Here is a 22180-nt window from a genome sequence, read left to right as displayed (position 1 = left end):
TGGCTCAGGCTGCTCCTGTTAGAACTAATGGGAACGATTTGTTTAAATCGTGATGTATGAAAACAAGACATGTCCCCTTCTATCTGTCTCAAGGAGACAGCATGTCTCCTTACATCTGTGGAGAGAGAAAAAAGTTCACATCCCATTCACTTTAAATCTGAGGGAGTTTTCAGCCACTTTTTCTACTCCAGGGAAAATACAAAACACATTTGCTATGAAGTGCTGCCACGTGAAATCCCAGGAAGTCATTTGGTCTTTTTGAGCATCTCCTTACAATGTTATTTTCCTTTTTTTTGTTAATTTATGTGCAAACAAGATTTTCATTTGTCCAGTGTGTCTTTGTCATAGTGTCCATGTCCATGACATCATGTGTGCCCTCCAGGACCAAACTGAAACAGGTGGAATTATTTACATAACAGTGTCTGACACATAGCAGGTATTTTATAAGTGTTTGTTGATTGATTGCTTGGTTGACACTTGGGTCTTCTTACAAGGACAGGAAAAGCAGCCACTGAAATTAAGAAAATGGTAAGGAGAACAGGAGCTGGTCTGTCTGATTGCTGAAACTTTCTTTTTATGAGCTGTCTCTGAAACTTGATGTGAAATACATAATAAGAATTTTGGTAGACTCCTCCTCCCTAACCATTCACATCGTCTCTAAGAATTCCACTCTTCTTCTTATTCTTCTGATAAAAGGGAAAAAAAAAAACAATTTTCATCCAAGACCAAGAAAGTTGGGCAGATGAAACATACCAGGAAATCCATGGACTGAATTAGAAGCAAAATACAAGTCTGGACACAATAAGGCATCCCTATTGCCTCACAATGTTAGACACAGACAAAATTGAAGAACAGTGCAGCAAATAAGAGGACAAGATGCATCTATAGATATTGGAGCGTTCTATTCACTTGAGATCCAAGAAAACTCTCCCTTGAGGTCTAGAGCAGACTGGATGGGGAAATGCTTAAAAAAATTCATCCCCACCTTTTCTTGTTCAAATTTCTAATCCAACCACCATCCTCAAGCAGAGCCAATCTTCATCCATTCTTCATGCCATGCCATTAGGGGAAAATCAGCAAAAGAAAAGTCCACTTCCTTCTTCAAGGATCAAGTCAGCTTTTTAAGTACTTAATACTGGACACCACCAAAAAACTTATGATAATAAGAGATAACTGAACCTAAGAACTGAAGACTTGCACACAAATCTATATTAATGCATGTCACCTACTAAGAGGATTTTTTTTTTCAAAATGAAGAAAAAGCTATTACCAGGCCACTATCACCAGTGGGAAAACATTTGGAATTTCCAGAGCATGGAACCATCTCCTATGACCAGAATTCTTTATATAGATAAAAATCTTCTCAGTTCAAGCAGTCTGAAACTATCAAATCTTACTTAGAAAGAAGAGATGAGAAGTTTTATCCTCTTAAAGGCATATAAAGCAAGAGGTTTTCCAGCCACAGTACAAAACTGAGGATAAAATTGTTTTAGGAGCAGGAAGTGGGATATATGAAAAAGGATTTTGTCCCAAGCAAAAAAAGAATATCTAGAAATTGAGAAGCAAGTTGGAACACCTTTAATCCAGAGAAGAAATGAATCATGAGTTTTTATTCTTGAAGTTTCCCTTACTTTTTCTGAGCAGCTTAGGGTCATTTCTATAAAATTAAGGAAAGCTAAAAGACAGACACTGGAAGATTAGGGAAAGAAAATACTGCAGACACAAAAAGTGGATAACTGATCCAGGAAATTACCATTTAGTAAGTATGATCTAAATACTTTGTGATAGAGTAAATATTAGGAAAGAACATCTGGAAATGTAATGTTGGGAATAAACTTTGTGTAGGGAAATCACAGTAGGCAAGAATTCCCAACTAACTTAACCAATGAATAGGAGCAAAGAGTACCTTGTCTAGGATTTCTGTCAATACTAGTAAAGTATTAGTTATAACAAATCAAGAAATTTGCTTATTTATATTTTCTTTTACAGAGTAGTTTGGCCCTAATCATTCTTTTGTGTCAATATTTAAACTTCCTAAGGAATAAGGATACCAAATGGAATCTAGTTGATTATTCTTATGCATCAAAATGTGCACTTTCTCAAATAGACACTTAGCACAGTGCCTGGCACATAGTACATTTTTAATAAATGCTAGATGACTCTCTTCATATAGCCCAAACAGCCTATTCCTAAAATAGAGAACTACTGAAGATTTTTTTGAAACTCTTAGAATGACCAGTGCAGATTAGGATTCTGAAATTCAGGTAACTGGTCCAAGATGACAGGTTAGTAAGTTTCAGAGGTAGGATTCACATTCAGGTCTTCTAAGTCCTCCCAAGTCCTTGCTCTCTTATTTGATGGCTACTAATATTGTTGGTTTGAACCTCTGAGGGACATGGTGGGGAACTTTTCACAGATAAAGTGGTATGCAGTTAAACTTTGATTAGTTGGTCACTTTTGGAATCTTTATCCATAAAGTGAAAGGGTATGTATGACAATCTTCAGTGTCTTTGAGTTTCCTACTGTAACGTGGTACTGTGATTGAGCTAGGATGATTGTTGACTTTCCTGGTTAACTGAGAATTAATATTGAATCTTTCTTTCTTCCCATGTTGCAAATTTTTTTTAAATGGAATGGGTCTTGCAGTTTTAGTTAATTCATCCTAGCATTATCTAATTATTCTTCTGCATAAAAATTGTATTTAGGAGCATGTTGTCATCATTCTACATCTCAGTTCTCATTTTCCAGGACTAGAAATGGAGATGGATCATGGATTCACAGATCTAGAACTAGAATGGGTCCTCAATAGTCCTAAATTTACAAATGAGTTTTCTTATCCCCCAGGGCATTGGTGACTTCTCCTAGGTCACCCAGGTAGTGATTTAGAGAATTTTTACCAAACCTTTGAGAATTTTCCTGAAAGTTGTCTTCTTGTTAAATGTTCAATGAAATTCTTAATAGGAATTTATCTTTTGATCATTTCTGTCTTTCTCCTATGAGAGGGGGGCAGAAAGAGAAAATGAGTCACATAAATGAGACCTCTGCTCATATGGCTTTCTATTTGTTATAGGGGGTTTGAGCTGGTCTGTAGATCAATGGAATCAAAATTAAGATATTGATTATAAAGTAGCACTTTATTTAGTCTGATGAATTCTCTCCATACTGGCATAGACCTGGTTTCTCAAATTGAAAGGGAATAGAAATATTCAATTTGTTAAGTCCAAATGCCTTTTCTCATTAACCCATTCCACCATTCCTCTTCCTTTCTCAGAATGTCCAATATATTTTTTGTGAAGGTGGACTCCACATGGACATCACCTTAATGATCCATGGAATCAGTTTATATCTATCAATCCTGCCATTTCTCCCTAAGAAAGAGGTGATGTTAAGTCCAGTCAACAAGTTAACAAGTGTCTGTTAAGTGCTTGCCATCTTCTAGGTCCTATATAAAGGTTGAGGATACAAAGAAATATTTTGGGGATAAAAAGATATCTTCTAATTCCTGATCTCAAGGACCTCACAGTCTAATGAGAGAGACAGCATGCAAGCAACTATATGCAAATAAAATATATACAACAGGATAAATTGGAGATATTCCTAGAGGGAAGACATTAACATTGAGGGGGATTTGGAAAGGATTCTTGTAGAAGGTGAGATATTCACTAGGACTTAAAGTAAGCCAGGAAGGCCAAGAGGTAGAGATGAAGAGAAAGAATTCCAGCCTTTGGGGCAGCCAGTGAAGTGCACAGATGGGAGAAAGAGGGTCTTGGGTGAGGAATAGCAAGGAGACCATTGGGAGCAAGAGGAAGCTAGGTGGCATAGTGGAAAGAGTACTAGGCTTGGAATCACAAAGCCTGAATTCAAATCTAGCTCATACTAGTGGTGTGAACTTAAACTAGTCACTTAACTTCTATCTTCCTCAGTTTCCCCAACTGTAAAATAGGAATGATGACAGTACCTACCTCTCCCAGGATTGTTATAAAGATCAAAGTATGTATGTATATATATATATATATAGATAGATAGATAGATAGATAGATAGATAAATTCAACACAAATGGTACATAGTGGCACTTTAAAAAATGCTATTTTTTTCTTTCCTCCCACCTTATGGAGAAGTTTTCACAAGTCCTAATACAGTCAAACTAGCCAACACATCTCTCTGTAAGGTTATAGAGAAAGAAGTGATGGTTAACCAAAGGTCTAGAAAACGTGAGCTAAGCAATCTTCAGGGAGAAAACAAGGTGGGCAAAACCCAGTATAGATGATTCATTTGTCTTTCATTCATTAAGGATATAGAGTTATAGAGTAGGAACTGCAGTGATGAATAAGGCATGGCCTTTTGTTTTCATGAACCTTAGAGTCTAGAAGGGCAGATGAGGTACATGTGATTTCTTCTGGGATCTGTCATTTGGTCCATATGGGGCATTCCTCCACTATTATGGATTACAGCCAGGAATGTGTCCAAAAAAAAAAAAGTAAGGCACACATTGAAGTTTGATCTGCATTACTTTTACTCCATCACTTGCTTAAATCTAGAGAGTCAATAAAACAATAAATCTAGTTTTGATTAGTGTTTGTTGATTTACAAACTATAAATGATTTCCTTGAATATTTTACAATTGGCTTTAGTGAGCTGGTGTGAACTGGCTTTCACACACCCTGATTGCAAACATTCTATAATATGCTATCATTGAGTCGTTTTTAGTTGTATCTGACACTTCATGACTTCATTTGAGGTTTTTTTGGCAGACACTGCCATTTCTTTCTTCTTCCCATTTTATAGATTCAGAAACTGAGGCAAATGGGGTTAAATGACTCACCCAAAGTCACACAGTTGGTAAATGTTTACGGCTGGATTTGGACTCAGGTCTTCCTGACCTAACCATGTAATATATTGTGGAATGATCCTATCCATTGTATAATGCATAGTTTTAAAGAGTTGCTCTGGCTTAAAATATCCATCCCCATGCAGTTAGCCGAGTGATGAGTTTCTCCAATCTTAGCAAGGCTGGTCCTTGGACAACTCATCACCATGCTTGATTTTTATGTACAAAACAAATTTTAATATAAAGTAGACTATAATTGGAGTTAAGAACAAGGTACAAAGAAAATGTTATGGGGAGTTGAGAAGATGGAGAAATTATTCCTGGTTGATCTCTTCTGGAGATTTCATGGAGAAAGTAGAAATAAAGCTAGATTACTGTATTTATTTGTAAATCACTTAGCATATTATCTGGCACATGGTGGACTCTTAATACCTGCTTATTCCCCATCTATTTATTTTAGAAAATACTTCAAGGCAGAGTAAGGAGTTTAGACTTTATTTTATTGACAATGGAGAAGTACAAAAGATTGTTGAAGAAGGTAACATAATTGAAACTGTACTTTGGGAAGATTGTGCAGCATTGTGTAGGATGGATTGAAGGGAACTTTACTAGCATTGGGGAGATCATCGAGGAGCCTCTCACCATAGGGTTGGTGAGGCGTTCTCTGTACAGTGAATGGAATGGTGGTTGTTAAAGAAATTGTTGAGTCAGAATCCATTAGACTTGGTCACTGATTGAATGGGAGTAAGGTATGAATGAGGCATTTCCTTCTTAAAAGAAATAGGTAAGTAAGGGGAAAGACCAGGTGTGTCAAGGAGAATAATGAGCTCAGATTTGGATTGGTCATATTCAAGGTGATTGCCTTTGGGTTCCCATGTTGGAAAGCTTTAGTATCAGGTATATGGGAAATGCCAACTTGGAGCCCAGTAGAAGTCAGCCCTGGACATACAGATTATAGATCATATATATATATATATATATATATATATATATATATATATATATATATATATATATATATACACTCACACATATATATAAAGGTCTCATTAATCATATATAGAAAAAGAGTATCAAGAGGTCATTTCTTCCAATTGCTTTATTTGACAAAGAGGAAATGAGATCCAGGGAGGTTAAGACATTTGTCCAAGATCAGAAAGGTATTAATTGTTAAGTGTGGGATTTGAACTCAAGTATTCTCACTCCAGGGTCTAAGACATTTTATTCCCATTTACTCCATCCATAGGAACAGAAATAATATATGAAGGGCAGCTTGGTGGCTCATTGGCTCAGGCTCATCTTCCTGAGTTCAAATCTGACCTCAGGCACTTAATAGCTATGTGCAAGTTATTTAACCTTGTTTGCCTCTTCTAAAACAATCAGTTTCCATATTTGTAAAACGAGCTGGAGAAGGAAATGGCAAACCACTCCAGTGTCTTTGCCCAAAACCCCCCCAATTGGGGTCACAAAGAGTCAGATGCTACTGAAAATGACTAAACAATATATGAAACCTGAGGAATAGATGGGTTTGCTAAGAAAAAGAGTGTAAGGAAAGAAGAAAAGGTAACTGAGTTTTGATCCTTATTTTTTTAAAGTATGTTCAGGTACTATCCATCTCCAGAAAGAGAGGTGATAGATGGAGAGTACAGATTGATATATATATAAAAAGGACCCAATAAAACAAACATAGGTAAAGGACACAGACTAAATTGTCACTTCCCAAATAATGTGTGTACAAAACCCAAATCATACAGATGATAAATATTTGAATGAAAAGATAGCACCAGTGAGACAACATAACCAAATTTATGACATGACACCAAAATATCCCTCAAAAGAAATAAACATCTCTGAATACACATATATGTGTGTATATCAAAATAGAAAAGGACAGGATCAATGATATTAATAAACAATTTTTTTAAAAATAGCATCAATGATTAAAAAATGAATGGTTGGGGTACATTGCAACATAAATATTTTGTTCCCTAATTTGCAATATTAAAGATTCTTAAAAGGGATTTCTCTTTCTGTTCCCTTCACTGAATCTTGGGATGTGAAGGCTTGAGGAATAGAGATAGTTATATTGCACTACTAAAATTTGCCTCTTCTGGGTGGCAGAATCTTCATCCAATGGTACATTTCCCACCAGGGGAAACACATATTCACCAGTTGCCAAGCCTGTAGCCCAGGATACCCATCCTGGTTTGTTATTGTTGTTGTTAGTGTTCTCTTCAATTTTTCTGTAGAGGACCAATAACATCACGAAGTGATATCTTGACTTGCACGTGAATTGTATTTAATGAGTCTGTGCCCCTACCCTCAGGGTAGCACTCCTCTCTTAGATATGGACCCATGATCAAAATAAGTCTAGACATTTGGTGATAATAACTTCTGTATCAGTACTGATTCTGAAGTTCTTCCCTTCACAGCCTTCAACATAAAGAGCAAAACAAAAATTTCTTTCAATAAACAGAATTAATTCAATGTAAATCTTAAGGCAAACTTTTCCTATAATTTGAGTTGTTAGAGAGTAGCTTCAAATTTCATCCAACTCATCATTTACTAAGTGGATTCTATGTAAAAGACAAGAGGTAACATGGTGGGGTGAATAGAGAGCCAGTCTTAGAGTTAGTGACCTGGTTCAAGCCCTTCCTCAGACACTTATTGGTTATCCCATCTAGGTTACATTACTTAGCATCTCAGGTAACTCTTAGAGGGCCATTGGCACAGTGGATAAAATAAGGGACCTGAAATGAGGAAAACCTGATTTCAAATTCTATCTCAGAAAATTACTAGCTGTATGACCCTAGGCAAATCCTTTAACCTCTCTCTGACTCAGTTTCCTTATTTGTAAACTGAGAATAATAATAACACCTCTCCTCTAGGGTCATTGCAGAAATCAAACAAGATGACCTATCTAAAACATTTTGCAAAAAAAAAGTATTATGAAATGTAATACTAGTTCTTGTTATTATTATTTTATTTGCAGAAGTTAGGGACCTGCATTGGTAGGAGGAGTATCCTTCTGTGGAATTTCCTATACCAATGAAATTTCAGATCCAGTCTTTCCTTCTCCCCCCTCCAAAAAAATAAAAGGCTTTTCAAAGGTCATTGAACCACCTAATCCATTGGAGACTGGGTGATATAGTCAACAGAGTACTGACCTTGGAGTAAAAAGGATCTGTGTTCAAATCCTGCCTCTAACCTTTATTAGCTGTGCTGTTCTAGGCAAGTAATCTAATATCTCTGGTCCTGAGGTTCCTCTGGGGGGCAGAAGGGAGGTTGGATTCAGTGACTTCAAAAGTTCTGCCTCTTGGTCTAAGATACCATCATTCCCTTAACTATTTAACTTCCTAAATATTCCAAAAATATGAATATTTAAAAATCATAATATTAAAAACAACAAGGAAGCACTGATTTCTGCCATGCCTTCTCTCATTACAGATTCCCTCTATCTTGGGATCTTCATCATACTTCACTAAATGAAGTTCTTTCTCCCACATGTTTAAATACATTTTCCATTGGTCTGGCCACAGAAGAGATAAGTAGTAGGTGGTTGGCATTGTAGTCTTAAGTAGTCCAACCAGCTGTTTCTTCCTCCAAGGGGTAGAGCCCTCAGAGTTCTTCTGTCTATGATGTGTATTCGAGTCTTTCCCTTCTACACAGTGTAGAGCAATTATTGTGTATTTCAAGAAAAGGGAGTACTTCCTTGGAAGCTTTTTTGCCCACTTCTTTCCACCCTTCTCCCTGAAATCCAAAGAGGGCATCCATTTCTTAGGTTTTGGTCTGCTCCTACCTTTTTATTAGCTTTTGATAATGTTTCTGCCAAAATGAGCAACCACGTTTCTGCCCTTCGTCTGCTATTGTCTCCATGGTTTGGGAGTTTGGTAGTGAATTTGGGAATTCTAATGAATTTGCTGCATTTTGAATTTTGCATTTTCTATTCAATATTGCATTCCTTGCAATAAATGAATTCCCCCACATCTTGAGGATTCACATTTTAGATCTGGGAAGGACAATGGTCCAGTCCCGCCATTTTACTGGTGAAGAAACTGAAGGCTCAAAAGGTTATCAATAGAGTTGGTGTAGCTAGGATTTGAACTTGGGTCTTTTTAACCACCAAAGTCACAGCTCATTCCACTGCATCATGCTACCATTGTCTTCAGAGACTAGATGGGTATTGAAAATTATGGTGGAAAGGAGATGAGACTTCATTGATTTTATCTTTGACCTCTGGCCTGAGAATGGACATTTCAATTGAATTCTTTCCAACTTGACTCTGGTTGTCATTGTTATAAATTGATGACACATGTATTGTCAGGCTTAGAACTCAGATTAGAAGCATTGCTCTGACAATTGTTCCCTGTGTGACCACAGGCAAGTTATTTCACTTCTGAGCCTCAGTGTCCTCATCTGTAAAATGGTGATGGACAAGGAGAGCTCTAAGTTCACTTCCACCTCTATAGTTTTGATCCTTTGAACTCCCTGCCCTTGTACTTGTATTTTTCCCCACTGAAGACAAATAGACAATCACTGGGAAAAGGAAATCTTCAGCCTCTCTTGATGATAATGGAAACAATTGTACAAGGGATGCCCTTTGGTGGCAGCATGAGTTCTTTTTTCATTAGCGATAAAATCTCAATAACTTTTAGAAATTATAGTGGGTTTCCCATCGGCTATATGGGAAATGGCACCCGCCTCCTTCACATAACAATCCAAAGACTGTCTGGCTGTAGCTTCCCTTTAAGTACTGGAATGTTATCAGTCTAGTATTTTTGTTCCTGATCTAATCAGGGCAACATAGAAACTGCCATTTTTCATTTGTTAAGGGCCCTTTGATCCCATTCGGTGTTTATTTGTTTCAACTAAAAAATATGATTTCTATTGCATATGTCTATCCCTTAGAGTACTTTTTCTGTTTGAGATCAAATCATAGTTGTAAGAAGTACGGTCATTAGTTATCACCACTAGATTCCGAGGCCTTCACTTTATTTCCTCTCTTAGAAAATTGCCATCCTTTGAGCTCTCATAACGATCAATTGCATTGAAACGGCTATATGCTTTGGTATTAATTTATTTCACAGTTTCCTTTGCAGATGTAATCAGAGTTCCCTATCACATATCCATTTCTTCTTTTTTATTATATTCCTTTGCCTCTACTTTTCCACCATCATTTACCTAAGAATGACAGGTGGAGCTTCTTTGCACTCTGTATCAGTGACTTATATTCTACCTTGACTTTCTCCATTGCCATTTTTTAGTGTGATATTATTTTATAGATGCAATCTTAGTTATTTATAACTCGGGCTTTGTTATATTGGTGAATTTACTAAATGACACTTTGGTTTCAGGGACATTTTTTAAAGGAGGATAAAAAAAACAACTTCTGCACACCATTGGGTGTTTTAAAAATATCTTCTTAACTTGAAGGAAATACTCAGAGAGATTGGCAATCCATTTTTCTGATTTCTTAGCATTTGGAACTTCCATTTGCATCATTTTTGCAAGCAATCAAGCTAAGGCATTTAATAATGTGTTGTTAGTGTAAATGAGCTATGCCTGGTTATTTATTCGGATATATTTACCAGGTGACTTATGGTGCTTTACATATTAGAATTGGTTTGTCAACAATTAACATTCTTGGCTTTTATATAACCCATACTTCAGGTAATAGCAGATTATTAAACTGCAACCAGTGTGTTAGAAATCTGCCGACTGGTAATAAAATTCCTATGTATAACAGCAGCTGAGAAATACTGCTGTGTATTTATGCATAGATAGCAAGATAGATGGGCCAAAACCACAAAGAAGATCTTGAGATCCAGTGTGAGACCAGCAGATGGTGCTGCTTTTCTACAAATGAACTCATCCACCAGCACCATAATCTCAGAGCCTCCCTTACTACCACCACCAGCACTCCTCCACTTTCTCTTTATTTCTTTCCTAGGGTTTCTGTTGTCCATGCTTTTGCTTTGAGAAATTTATTTCTGTTGGAAAAGAAACAGTTTATAAAATAATGAAACATCAAAACGTCCATTTCTCTCTAAATTAACTTGCTGAATTTTTTTTTTCTCCTGTACAAGAGTAAAAATTTCAACACAAAAAATAAGGATTTAGAAAGGATATCCACCCAGTGGACAATTCCCTTCAGCCCACATTGGGCTCGCTCCTTTGACTAATAGTCAGCTACATGGAAAATTCTCATTTTTGTCTAGAATCTATCAAATAAATCTTTTGTACCTTATGAAGATATGAAAGAATATTGGATGTTAAGATAATGAAAGAATGAGGGGCGTTTGCCTTTCCCCCCTTTTTTTCTCTTTTTTTAAAAAATAAAGTAATACTGCAGCCTGGCTTAATATATTCTATAAATGTAGTTTAATAAAAGACTGCTCTGTGAGAAACCTTCTGTGGACTAACTCACTAAACCGAGAGTAGCATTCTGCCTCGTAAGAGATCTAGGTCTATAACAGCCAGGTCTTCTGGATATTTTGAGGCAGAAGCTACATTAGCGCAGTGCTAAGAAGGGCGATTAATAAGATATTCAGCCATGGGCTACTTGCCTTTTTAATATCGCGTAGGGAAAGCTAGCACTAGATGGGTTTTCTTTTGTTTGTTTCTTTGTTTCTCAGCCATGCTTTCCCAACATTGTGAAGTGATGAAAAACTACCAGAGGTTTTAATTTTCAATTCTTCCTTCTCCTGAAAGTGCACACAGTCATGGAAAGACCCCATGCCCAAACTGTGCTAACACCTATAGTCCATCTAGACTCCAAGAGGAGAGTTTTGCATCCACAAAAGTGAAAGGAGGGACTAAAAGACTACTTAAAAGTTATAATGGGAGGGAAAATCAGAACTTTTTCCATATCAAAAGGGTTCAATTTAAGAAATATTTCTTGGGTCTACTCTCTTCATGACACTCTACTAGGGATGAAGCATACAAAGACAAAAAAAAAAGGAAATTGATCCTGTCCTCCAAAGAATTATCATGCTGGGGTGGGGGGTGGATATACTAACAATATTGTTAATATCATTATCATAACTTGTATTTACAGAGTATTTTGAGGTTTTCAAAGCTTTTGACTCTTGTTGATTTATTTAATCCCATCCCAACCCAGAGAGGTAGGTGCCTTATTCATATTTTAAAGATGATCAGATTGAGGCAGACAGAGGTTAAATGACTTGTCCAGGGTCAAATAGCTAGTAAGTGTCCGAGACAAGATTTAAACTCAGGTTTTCCCAAGTCCAAGTCCTACGCTCTATCCTCTGTGCCAACTAGTGTTCCATTTAGTATAAAAGCACTATGGAATAATATAAAGCAATGTTAGGGATGGAATACTAATAAACTGGGTTTGGGGTTGGGGCTGGTCTGAAAAGTCTTCCTAAAGAAGGTTGCCTCCAAACTAAGTTTGGAAGGAAGCTAAGAATGCCAACAGGTGGACACATGAAAAGGGAAATTGTTCCAGGAATAGGGCTCATTTATGCAGGAAAACATGTAACGACTGGGAGGTCAGGAAGGGTATTACCATTACATTTTTTTTTCTCCTCAAAGAACTTTGCAGACAAAGAATGTTAAAGTGGAATGCTTTTCATTTAAAATCATTACTTTAAAAATTGACCAAGTAAATGGTTATTAAGAATTAGGATGACAGGGGCCAGCTGGATAGTTCAGTGAATTGAGAACAAGGTCCAGAGATGGAAGGTCCTGTGTTCAAATATGGCCTTAGATACTTCCTTGGTGTATGACCCTGGGCAAGTCACTTAAATCCCCATTGCCTAGCTCTTACCACTCTTCTGCCTTGGAACCAATACATAGTATCAATTCTAAGGCAGAAGGTAAGGGTTCAAAAAAGAATTATGATACACTTTAGCTTTTTTTAATTAAAAAGAAATTTTCCCTACTTAGATGGGTTTGAACAGAAATTTATCATGTTAGTGATTCAGGACAATAAAGGACTAGAGAAATGGGAAAAGTATTTTCTTATCTATTAATGCACTTGAAAATGTCTTTTGTGGAAATAGTATTTTTTTTAATTCCATTTAATGGAATCAATTTGCATTGGAAAACCAACTTATGGTTGGCTTTCCTTGAGTTTCTGTCTCTCATGTAGGGTCGAATCAGCTCCAGTAGTGGAAGGAAGAAAATAATTGCTGCTGGAGTCAAGGTCAGATTTATAGAGCACAACTGTGATGAATCAACCATGCAGGCTTCATAGGACCCCTTTCCAAAGCATTAAATAATTTTATTTTCCTGTCAAATATACTCCACAGAATGAAAATGAAATGTCCAAAGGAACAGGACAATTGCCAAAACTCTCATTTGTTCTTCTTGTTGTTCAGGACTTACATGCATGGGTCTTATTTGGTCCCACATCACTTTGGGGCATTGAAGGGAAAATAACTGAGTCTCGATTTTCAGGGATTCTAAAAATGTGTTTATCTGTTAAGATGTCATCCCTGGCAATCCCTTTGAATTCCAGTAGGCGGGTAGACAACTTGCTCCCTGAGCAGGTTGGCAGGATAACTTTCAATAGATCCCCACTGCCTATGGAACAAAGTTCAAACTCCTCAGGGTCTTTGGGGACCTTCGTCATCTGGTTGCAGATTATCTTGGCAAAATAATCTCCCCCTATTTCTCCCAGCTTCATCTGTGTCCTACTGCTCTAGCCACAGTAGTTTGTCCTTTCCTCAGTCTTTTCCCTCCTCCATGTTTTCCTGTCATTCCTCCTTCCCCTGGAATACTTCCTTGTCCTTCTTTCTCCATATTTAAATCTAGCCACTCCAAGAGTTAACTTGAGTCCCACATCTTCCATGAAGCTTCCCAATTCTTAATTCATAGAAAACTTCTTTTAAACCATTAACACTAAGTATTGATAATACTTACTTTGTAATTTGCCATATCCTACCTTGTAGATAATCATAGTATCATTAAAAAATTCTTGTATTATTTACTTTTTCATAGTTTTATGTTTGTTCTCTCTCAATTATAAACTCTGCGTGGATAGGACCTCCATATCATCTGGTCACGGTCTAGTGGAATGTCTTGTATTCAATATATGCTTATCTGGTAGGTGTTTCTTTATGGAGGTAGCTAGTGGTGCAATGGGTAGAGCACTGAGTGTAGTGTCAGGAAGACCTGATTTCAAATCTGGCCTTTGATATTAGCTAGTTGTGCAACCCTTAGCAAGGTGCTTAACCACTCTCAACCTTGGTTTTCTCATCTGTAAAATAATAACAATGGCACCAACCTTCCAGACTTGTTTTGTGATCAAATGAGTTAATAGTTTTAAAGTGCTTAACAGCATCTGGCACATAGTAAGCACTTTATAAATGTTCATCATCATCATCATCATCATCATCAGACACAAAATCAGAGGGATGTCTGGATAGTGATACAAAAATCACCAGTTTCTTGAATGGATCCTTAGGTGTTCTCCTAATAGCCATCATATTTCCTTAAATAACAGGAAAGTTGCACTATACTCATTTCTTCACCAGGAAGGATTCAGTGAAACCAAAAATTCAGTCCTGGATCTTATAAACACCTAAGACATTAAGAAAGAATACTTTTGATAAGTAGCAGGTGGGTGATTCATTTTGTGAATGCTATAGCCTAGGGGAGAGCCCTGGACCTGGATTTAGAAAGAACTGAGTTTACTAGCTCTATAACACTGGGCAAGGCACTTAACTGCTTTCCCTCCTTAGTTTTCCCATCCATAAAATGGGACTGATGACCTCAATTTCCACATCTGTAAGGTGGGAATGATATCATTTACCTCACAGGGATGTTGGGAGGATCAAATGAGATAATATACAAATAGGAACTAGAATTATTATTTTAAGAGAAAATCCTCTGGACTGGGATAGTGAAGAAATGTTTTCTAAAAGAAATAGGATTTGAGCTATTGGAGGGGAAGCATTATTGTTTGGATAGGTGGAGAGGAGGAGGAAATCCATTGCTGACTGGAGTTAATGCTACAACATGGCTCTCAGCTTTCCTATCCTCTGGGTTCCTACATTCTCACTGCCATATGCCACACCCTATCCCTATCCTGAAAAAAATCTTCATGTCTATTAAGGAAGCCCAATTTCCTGTTATTTAGAGGGGACACTGGTGTTTGACCATTTTCCCATCTGACTTTCATTTGCTATTTTTCTAAGTGGTCCCAGCCCTCCCCAGTGGGGCCCCGCTTAAGCTCTCCTCATCTTTTCCCTTTTTTATCACACTTGGCAAAACCTAATTTTTTTGACCCCAGTGATACATTGAGTCCATAATGGTATATAGGAAAGGAGGTGATGGTCAGATTAGCCCAAATAAGTGGATATTTCTTAAACCTCCAATAGCCTGCTCTAAGAAAGCCGGGAATGACTGGATGAAAAACTCAGGCATGTTATGGGTTGGAGTGGAGCTCAGAAGTAAGAAGAAAATAGGACTGATATTATGGAGAAACACTGAGGGTGATTGAACCATGACACTGAATTAGAGAAATCCCAAATTAGATTTGGTTATTTGTTTGGGGTGTTTTTTTTTCTTTTTTAGTCTAGAGAGAAGTGCATAGCCCAGAGGTGAGCAACAGCATGAATCAAATACAGCTTCTTAAAGCAGTTTGCATCTGAGTAAAGGTTTTTATAGAAAAAGCACAAGAATTCCTAAATTCATGAGTATCTTTAGAAGGAGACTTTGCACCTCAGAAATGAGCTATATTATATTTAGTTGGATATTGCAATCTGGACCAGTTCTCACATCCCCAGGTGAAGGGGGTTCAATATTTTCAAGTTTCCTGGAAGCCTAGTTCTTATCTAGCCACATAGCATACACAGCTCGATTTTTCTGTTTTAAAGAAAGCATTAGTTCAAGGATCCAGACTAATAGTACTAACAAAAAATAATTTAATTGTTCAATCATGTCTGACTCTTTGTGACTCCCATGAAAAAGAGAATGCCAACACTCTCCATGGGAATTGGTATGCCATTTTCTTTCTTCTCCCATAGATTAAGTTAAATAGAAGTTAAATGACTTGCCAAGGGTCACAAAGCTAGCAAATATTTGAGGGCATATTTGAACTCAGATCTTTATGACTTGACCCCAATGCTCTAACCACTGGCCACCTAGCTGTCTCCAATAATGAAGGTTTGCAAAGTGCTTCATAAATATTATTCCATTTGATTCTTACAACAACTCTAGAAGGGTATTATTCCCATTTTACATCTGAGGAAACGGAGGCAGACATATATTGTGTGACTTCCCCAGGGTCACACAGCTAGTAACTATCTCTCAAGAACAGATTGGAATTCATATCTTCCTGGCTTTGAGTCCATTGAGTCTATTCACAGCACTACCTGCCTATTGTCTTTACTATTTAAATGTAACTGGGTGGAAATTTGAAAGGTTCAGGACAGTAAAGGATCTATGGATGCAGCTATAGCAATGAGATTCAGAATGGGGAGTAGCAATAAAGAAAGGACAAGCATTATTAATTTTCAAAAACAGAAATATCAGAAATGATGGCCCATGAAGTAGGAAAATAGGGCTGACAAGTTCTGGCAAATTATTTAGTTGATACTCAATTGGGTTTCCAGGGCTCCCACAGAGGTGCTTCTATTTTTTTCTCTTCGCTGCTTTTTTAACCCCATATAATCAAGTTGTCAACCATTGTATCCTCTGATACCACCACCATTGATACATACCTTCATCACCTCATGCCTGATTCAAGTCTCTCCTCAATCCAATCCATCAACCACTAAAGGGTTTTTCCTAAAATACAAGTTCTACTACTTCACCCGACTACCTCAGTAAATTCCAGTGGCTCTCTTATTGTCCCTAGGATCAAATGAAAAATATTGTTTGGGACATTCAAAGCCCTATTTACCTACCTCTCAATATTTCTTATACCATATTCGTTTATCAAGTACTCTAGTCCAGTGACACTGGCCTCCTAACTGTTCCAAAGAAAAGGCACTCCAACTTTGGATCTGGGCTATTTTCTCTGTCTCTCCCCCATGTCTGGAGTGAACTTCCTCCTTATTTCTGTCTATAGGCTTCACTTGCTTTCTTTTAGACCCAGTCAAATTCGTATCTTCTACTGGGAAACTATTCCCAACTCTTCATAATCCTATTGCCTTCCTTCTGTTAATTATCCTGTATTTATTTTGTTTGAGTTTTTATGTTTTTCTCTCCCATGAACTTGTCAGTTCTCTTAGGGTAGATCTCTAACACTTAGCAGTTAATAAATAATGATTGACTTAAGGATATGCCTGCTATGTTCAAGGCTTTGGGGATATTAAGGCAAAAAACCCAGCACAGTCCTCATTTTAAGAAGCTTACAATCTAATGGAGGGATATAATCTGATTCTCGGGAGAATCTGAGGAAGGAAGGAAGAAGGAAGGAAGGAAGGAAAGAAGGAAGGAAGGAAGGAAAGAAGGAAGGAAGGAAGGAAGGAAGGAAGGAAGGAAGGAAGGAAGGAAGGAAGGAAGGAAGGAAGGAAGGAAGGAAGAAAAGAAGGAAGGAAGAACAAAGGAAAGAATAAAGCAAGGAAGGAAGAACAAAGGAAAGAATAAAGCAAGGAAGGAAGATAGGGAAAAGAGAGAGGGAAGAAAGGAGGGAAAGATTTATTAATTATCTTACTATGCATCAGAAATCCTCATAAAAACTTTATACATATATCTCATTTGATCTTCACAACAACCCTGAGAGATGGGACTATTTTGATTCCCATTTTACAGATAAGGTAACAAAGGCATACAGAGACTTAGTGACTTTCCCAGGTCATACCACAAATAAATGTAAGAGGCTGGATTAAAACCTAGGTCTCCTGTCTCCACTCTAGCATCTTAACTGTGCCACCTAGTTGCTCATTAGAGACTTAAAAAGATGCAGAAAAACTGTTATTAGAGAATCAGAGAAAGGAATGAGCCTTTTCAGCTTAGGGTAAAGTGGGTGGGGCAGGTGAAAGGCTTCCTAATGACCCCCTTCCAGGCACTGATAGATATTTCTGTTTTATTTTTTAATTGCATCCATCAGCTAATTGGGAAAACTTGCCTGTGGTTTGTGTACATGCATTTACATATGTACATATAGAATATGTGCCTGTATATACATATGCATGTGTATATAGAAGTAGAACCATGGGATATCCCATTGTAGAAACTTTCTCTACTCTTACTGCCTGGCAATTTTTTTGTAATTTATAATCTTAAGAGAGTTGCCTGGGGAAACCATAGATACAATTACACACAGGCATAAACATCGAAAATAACCTCGATAATGGTGTGATGGAGAAGAGGACTAAAATGTGCCTCGTGGAAATCAATTCTATTATCTGATTTTCCCCCCTTTAAGAAGCTCTTATGTTTTGGGGAGATATAATTTGCCTCACAGTATATTCAAACTCATTTGACAATCGGCCATTGTATTATAGTTCTTTACATGTAATTACATGAAAATATTTTTCAAGAAATAGACACCATTTTGTATTAAATGTCTATGTAGAAAATTATAATCTTTCCATTCACAATGACCATTTCAGATGCACTCTTGAGTCTAAAAAAACGAATAATAAGCTTTTATCCATCAGGCATCATTGCCATGTTGTATCTAGTCAATGATTTCATTACATGTACTATAGGGATGGGGGGAATCGAATGATAATTATAAATTCATAAATACATAATTCATGAGCAAAAATGATTTTATAGTGATGAATAAAGAATTGTATGTTTCTTGGTAAAAATAACAGAGATGTTCTGATTAAGCCCATATCCTGGCATATGTTAAATTCCAGCCAACCTGATGAAGTACATTTTCTTTTCTGAAACCACCTTTGATAAGAAATACATTACAAACTCATCAGTTTGGTTTCCTGTTAACAAAGAGACAGCAGCCGTCTGGATCATTCTGGATCCGCAGTGAAACTGCCACACCATGTATTTTCCAACTAAAGCTGTGTACGTCTGACAAGGGGCAGATGAATCCAGGAGTTATTGTGCAGGGGCTTAAATCTATGCGGCAGCTGACGGTTGAAATAATCATCTATGTATCGCTCTGAGCAAGCTGGGGAAAGGTTGAAGCTGTATATTTTCAACATATCGAGTCTAATGGCTAATCTGTTGTCTTGTACAGGGTGCTGGGTGGACATGTACCAAATGCTGACAGTTCCGAGGAATTGCTTCTGGTAGATATCGTTTACCTGAGTCTTGGAGTGTTGGCTAGTCAAACAACTGGCTTAGGTGGCACAAAAATAAAAAGCCATCTTTGCTCAGATCCAAAGGCTGAAAGGATCTATCAGCACCAATGGCAGAGGGATTGTTAGCACTGGGTAATAGTGCCAGGTCAGGAGAGACTCTACCAGCCATCCAAGCTCCTTAACTTTTAGACTCTGACTTCAAATGTTTCTACATTAGGGAGACAGGAGAACATTCTCCTTGAGGATAAGTGGGAAATAGCTTAGGAAGTTTGGGGAGACTGGCACAGATGAGGTAAAGAGAAAAAGACTGTTGGATATGGGGATGAAAATGTTTGATCTCACTCCTTGAACACTCAGTCTTTGAAGAACTTCTTAGAGACCATCAGTCTCCCCAGAGTTGGAAGGAGATGTATATAAGGAGAAGGCAGACTAGGTAGAGGCAGAGAGAATTGCAGGGAAGTAAAATGCATATGATCACAGAGCATCTATGTTGATAGTCTCTGAATAGTTAAATTTTTTTTTCCAATCCCCTTTTCCCCTTCTTACTCCTCGGTGACTCGTGGTATTACAAACATTCTTTTCCCTTTGTTGTTATCCTTTGAATTTGGATTATATTCTCATAATCCCTGGGCCCAAGAACACAAGGCATAGTAATATCTGGTTGAGGCATCTCTTGAAAACACAATATTGGGCACATTAATAGATACTTAATAAAAGTAATAATTAATCAGTTGATTGATGGAAAGCAAAAATCTTGACAGCAATGGAAAAGCACTGACAGTGGAATGGTAAAGTGGTTCTACAAAGAGACATAAACAACACCTTTTTCAAATAGATTGTTTTCTAAACTGGTATTACTATTATCTAGGTTAATTTGATGGGTTCAAATGTAATACAAATTTATCTCAATTGTGAAATCAAAGGTGTGGGACTCCAGTTTTAGTAACTTATTTTCTTACTAACATCCAGAATGTGAGGGTTATAGTAAGAACCTTCAGCAACCACAATAATGAATTAGCCCATACTTATTCTAGATCATTCCACCATCCAAATAATCTTCCCATAGAGGGCATTGCATTCTAGACTGATGAGATTTTTGATTATATGTTTCTGATGTATTTTCTTCTTACAGAGGAACTGGATTCTTTGATTATTTTATATTCTTGAACTCAAATTTATAAAATTTCAGTCACCTAGTCAGGAAAAAAAGCCACTAATAATCTCTCAACAGAACCAGAATTTAATATCTCAAAGGTAGTATATTTGTACATACTAGAGATAGTTGGATGCTATAATATTTTCTCAAACTTCTTTGGGATTTAAAGTACATTTATATAGATATGAGAAATTATCGTAAAATCATTTAAAACTTTTAAAATTACTTTAAAATTCTTGCATTAATTGACCCACTTAGTCCTTTATAACCCATTGAACTTTATAGTCCTTTTCTGTACTCTCTTATCAATTTCATAAAATCCATAAATGGACAAAAACCAACAAATGTCCCCTTCTGAGCCCCCTATTCCCTAAAAATCTACAGTATATCCTGCAGGTCAGCTTGTCTATTGGAGAGGCACTAAGCTATAAGGACAAACTGCCAGAGTTAGAATCAGAAGACCTGGGTGGGGATCCTGCTTTTGCTATTTATTACCTGCATGACTTTGGGCAAGTTAAGTTATTTATCCCAATGTCAATTTCCTCCAATGTGAATAGAAGGTATTGGACTAGATGACCCCTAAGCTCCTTTCTGGTTCCAAATCTATGGTTCTATGATCCTAGTCTGGCATGTTTCCCAGTTCCCAATGATCTACATTTATCAACAGTATTTATTCTTACATTTATCTCTCCATTGCTAAGATCTCTTACCAACATTACCTGAATTAGTCAAATTATTCCTTCTTTCTTTCTCAGACTACCCAGTACTTTTCTTATTGAAGTCCTTTATGATATTTCCAAAAGGAATTAGAGAGTTCAGTGAGGGTCTCTGTAGAAGTCACTAAACTAATGAGCCCCCTAACCATAGAGCTAATCCATTGATGTCTTGGATTCATTGACTACACCCAAGTTCACTGATAACCATGTCTGATATCTATAAGAGGAGTTAATAATGTACTCATAGGCAAAGATGATGCTATCAAGCTATTCCCAGTCAGATACATTGGGCCAGTGCTTTGAATTCTATTTTTATTTTTTTGCATTTAAAACCCTTACCTTCCATTCCTTAAAAATTCAAGGACCCATTTACTTAATGAGTTGAAACATTTTTAAAAACTTTTACCTTTCATCTTAGAATTGATACTGTGCATTGGTTCCATGAAGTGCTGTATGAGTTAGGCAATCAGGGTTAAGTGACTTGCTCAGGGTCACACAGCTAGGAAGTGCCTGAGGACAGATTTGAACCCAGGGCCTCCTTTTTCTAGATTTGATTTTATATACATTTAGTCACCAAGCTGTCCTGAGTGTCATTTTTTATAGTTTTCCAAAGTAAAAAAAAAATATTTTTCTATGGAAATAAATGTATGTGTGTTTATATTCTAATGGTGAAGGAAGGTATAATATTTTAAGAGCATCTCTTCATTGAAGATGACCATGTTGGAGATTAATTATTCCACAGATGTTTACAACACCAACATCAGTAACAACTCCAACAAAATACTTTTCAGGAAGGTGTTAAAAGGTAAAATCTGCAATTCTCTAATTTTAATTTAAAGTTTTGATTTTAATTCATGTTTAAGTTGGTTTGAAACATTTTAATCAATAGCAACAAATACTAAGCAATAATTTATTTTTTTTCCTTATTGTTTGACAGCAAACAAAGGCAGAAGGAATATCAAAACGTTAAATGAGACCAAATCAATTACATCACATGTACCACATTGGGCCAAAACAGGTGAAGGAGTACCAGAATCTGTTGTCAATGTTAATTAACAGTAAAGGGAATCTATTCCAGCTAGCACCTTTTGTCTTCTGAGAGTTGAGCAAGGGAAATATACTTCCTCTCTACTGCAGCGTGAATTCGGCTTGCCTGTAAATTACTGATACCATCCCTCAATAGTGAGGCTAGCCCAAAGGTTGTCATAGCTGCTCTCTCCTGCTAGATGCCTAGAAAATCAAAGCACTTTGCATGACTTTTACTCTGAGTGTTTTCAGTGTGAAAATGACATT

At 37.0% G+C, this 22180-nt stretch overlaps 1 protein-coding gene across 32 annotated transcripts in view; it reads left to right on the top strand.

The window, feature by feature from the left end:
• Nucleotides 1–22180, top strand: part of KCNMA1 (potassium calcium-activated channel subfamily M alpha 1) — a 936156-nt gene that overhangs the window by 786951 nt on the left and 127025 nt on the right. For 11 of the 32 annotated variants that reach the window (XM_056819947.1, XM_056819943.1, XM_056819916.1 and 8 more), the window contains one exon: nt 21825–21905. The exons of the other annotated variants lie outside the window; for them this stretch is intronic. In XM_056819947.1, the coding sequence (XP_056675925.1) occupies nt 21825–21905 (81 nt within the window). The remainder of the gene's footprint in view (nt 1–21824; nt 21906–22180) is intronic. 32 annotated transcript variants of the gene reach the window in all.

The sequence above is a fragment of the Monodelphis domestica genome, chromosome 1 (genome assembly GCF_027887165.1).
Source record: "Monodelphis domestica isolate mMonDom1 chromosome 1, mMonDom1.pri, whole genome shotgun sequence".
Classification (NCBI taxonomy): Eukaryota; Metazoa; Chordata; class Mammalia; order Didelphimorphia; family Didelphidae; genus Monodelphis; species Monodelphis domestica.
Note: the sequence above shows the minus strand (reverse complement) of the source record. Positions and strands in the feature narration are given on the sequence as shown.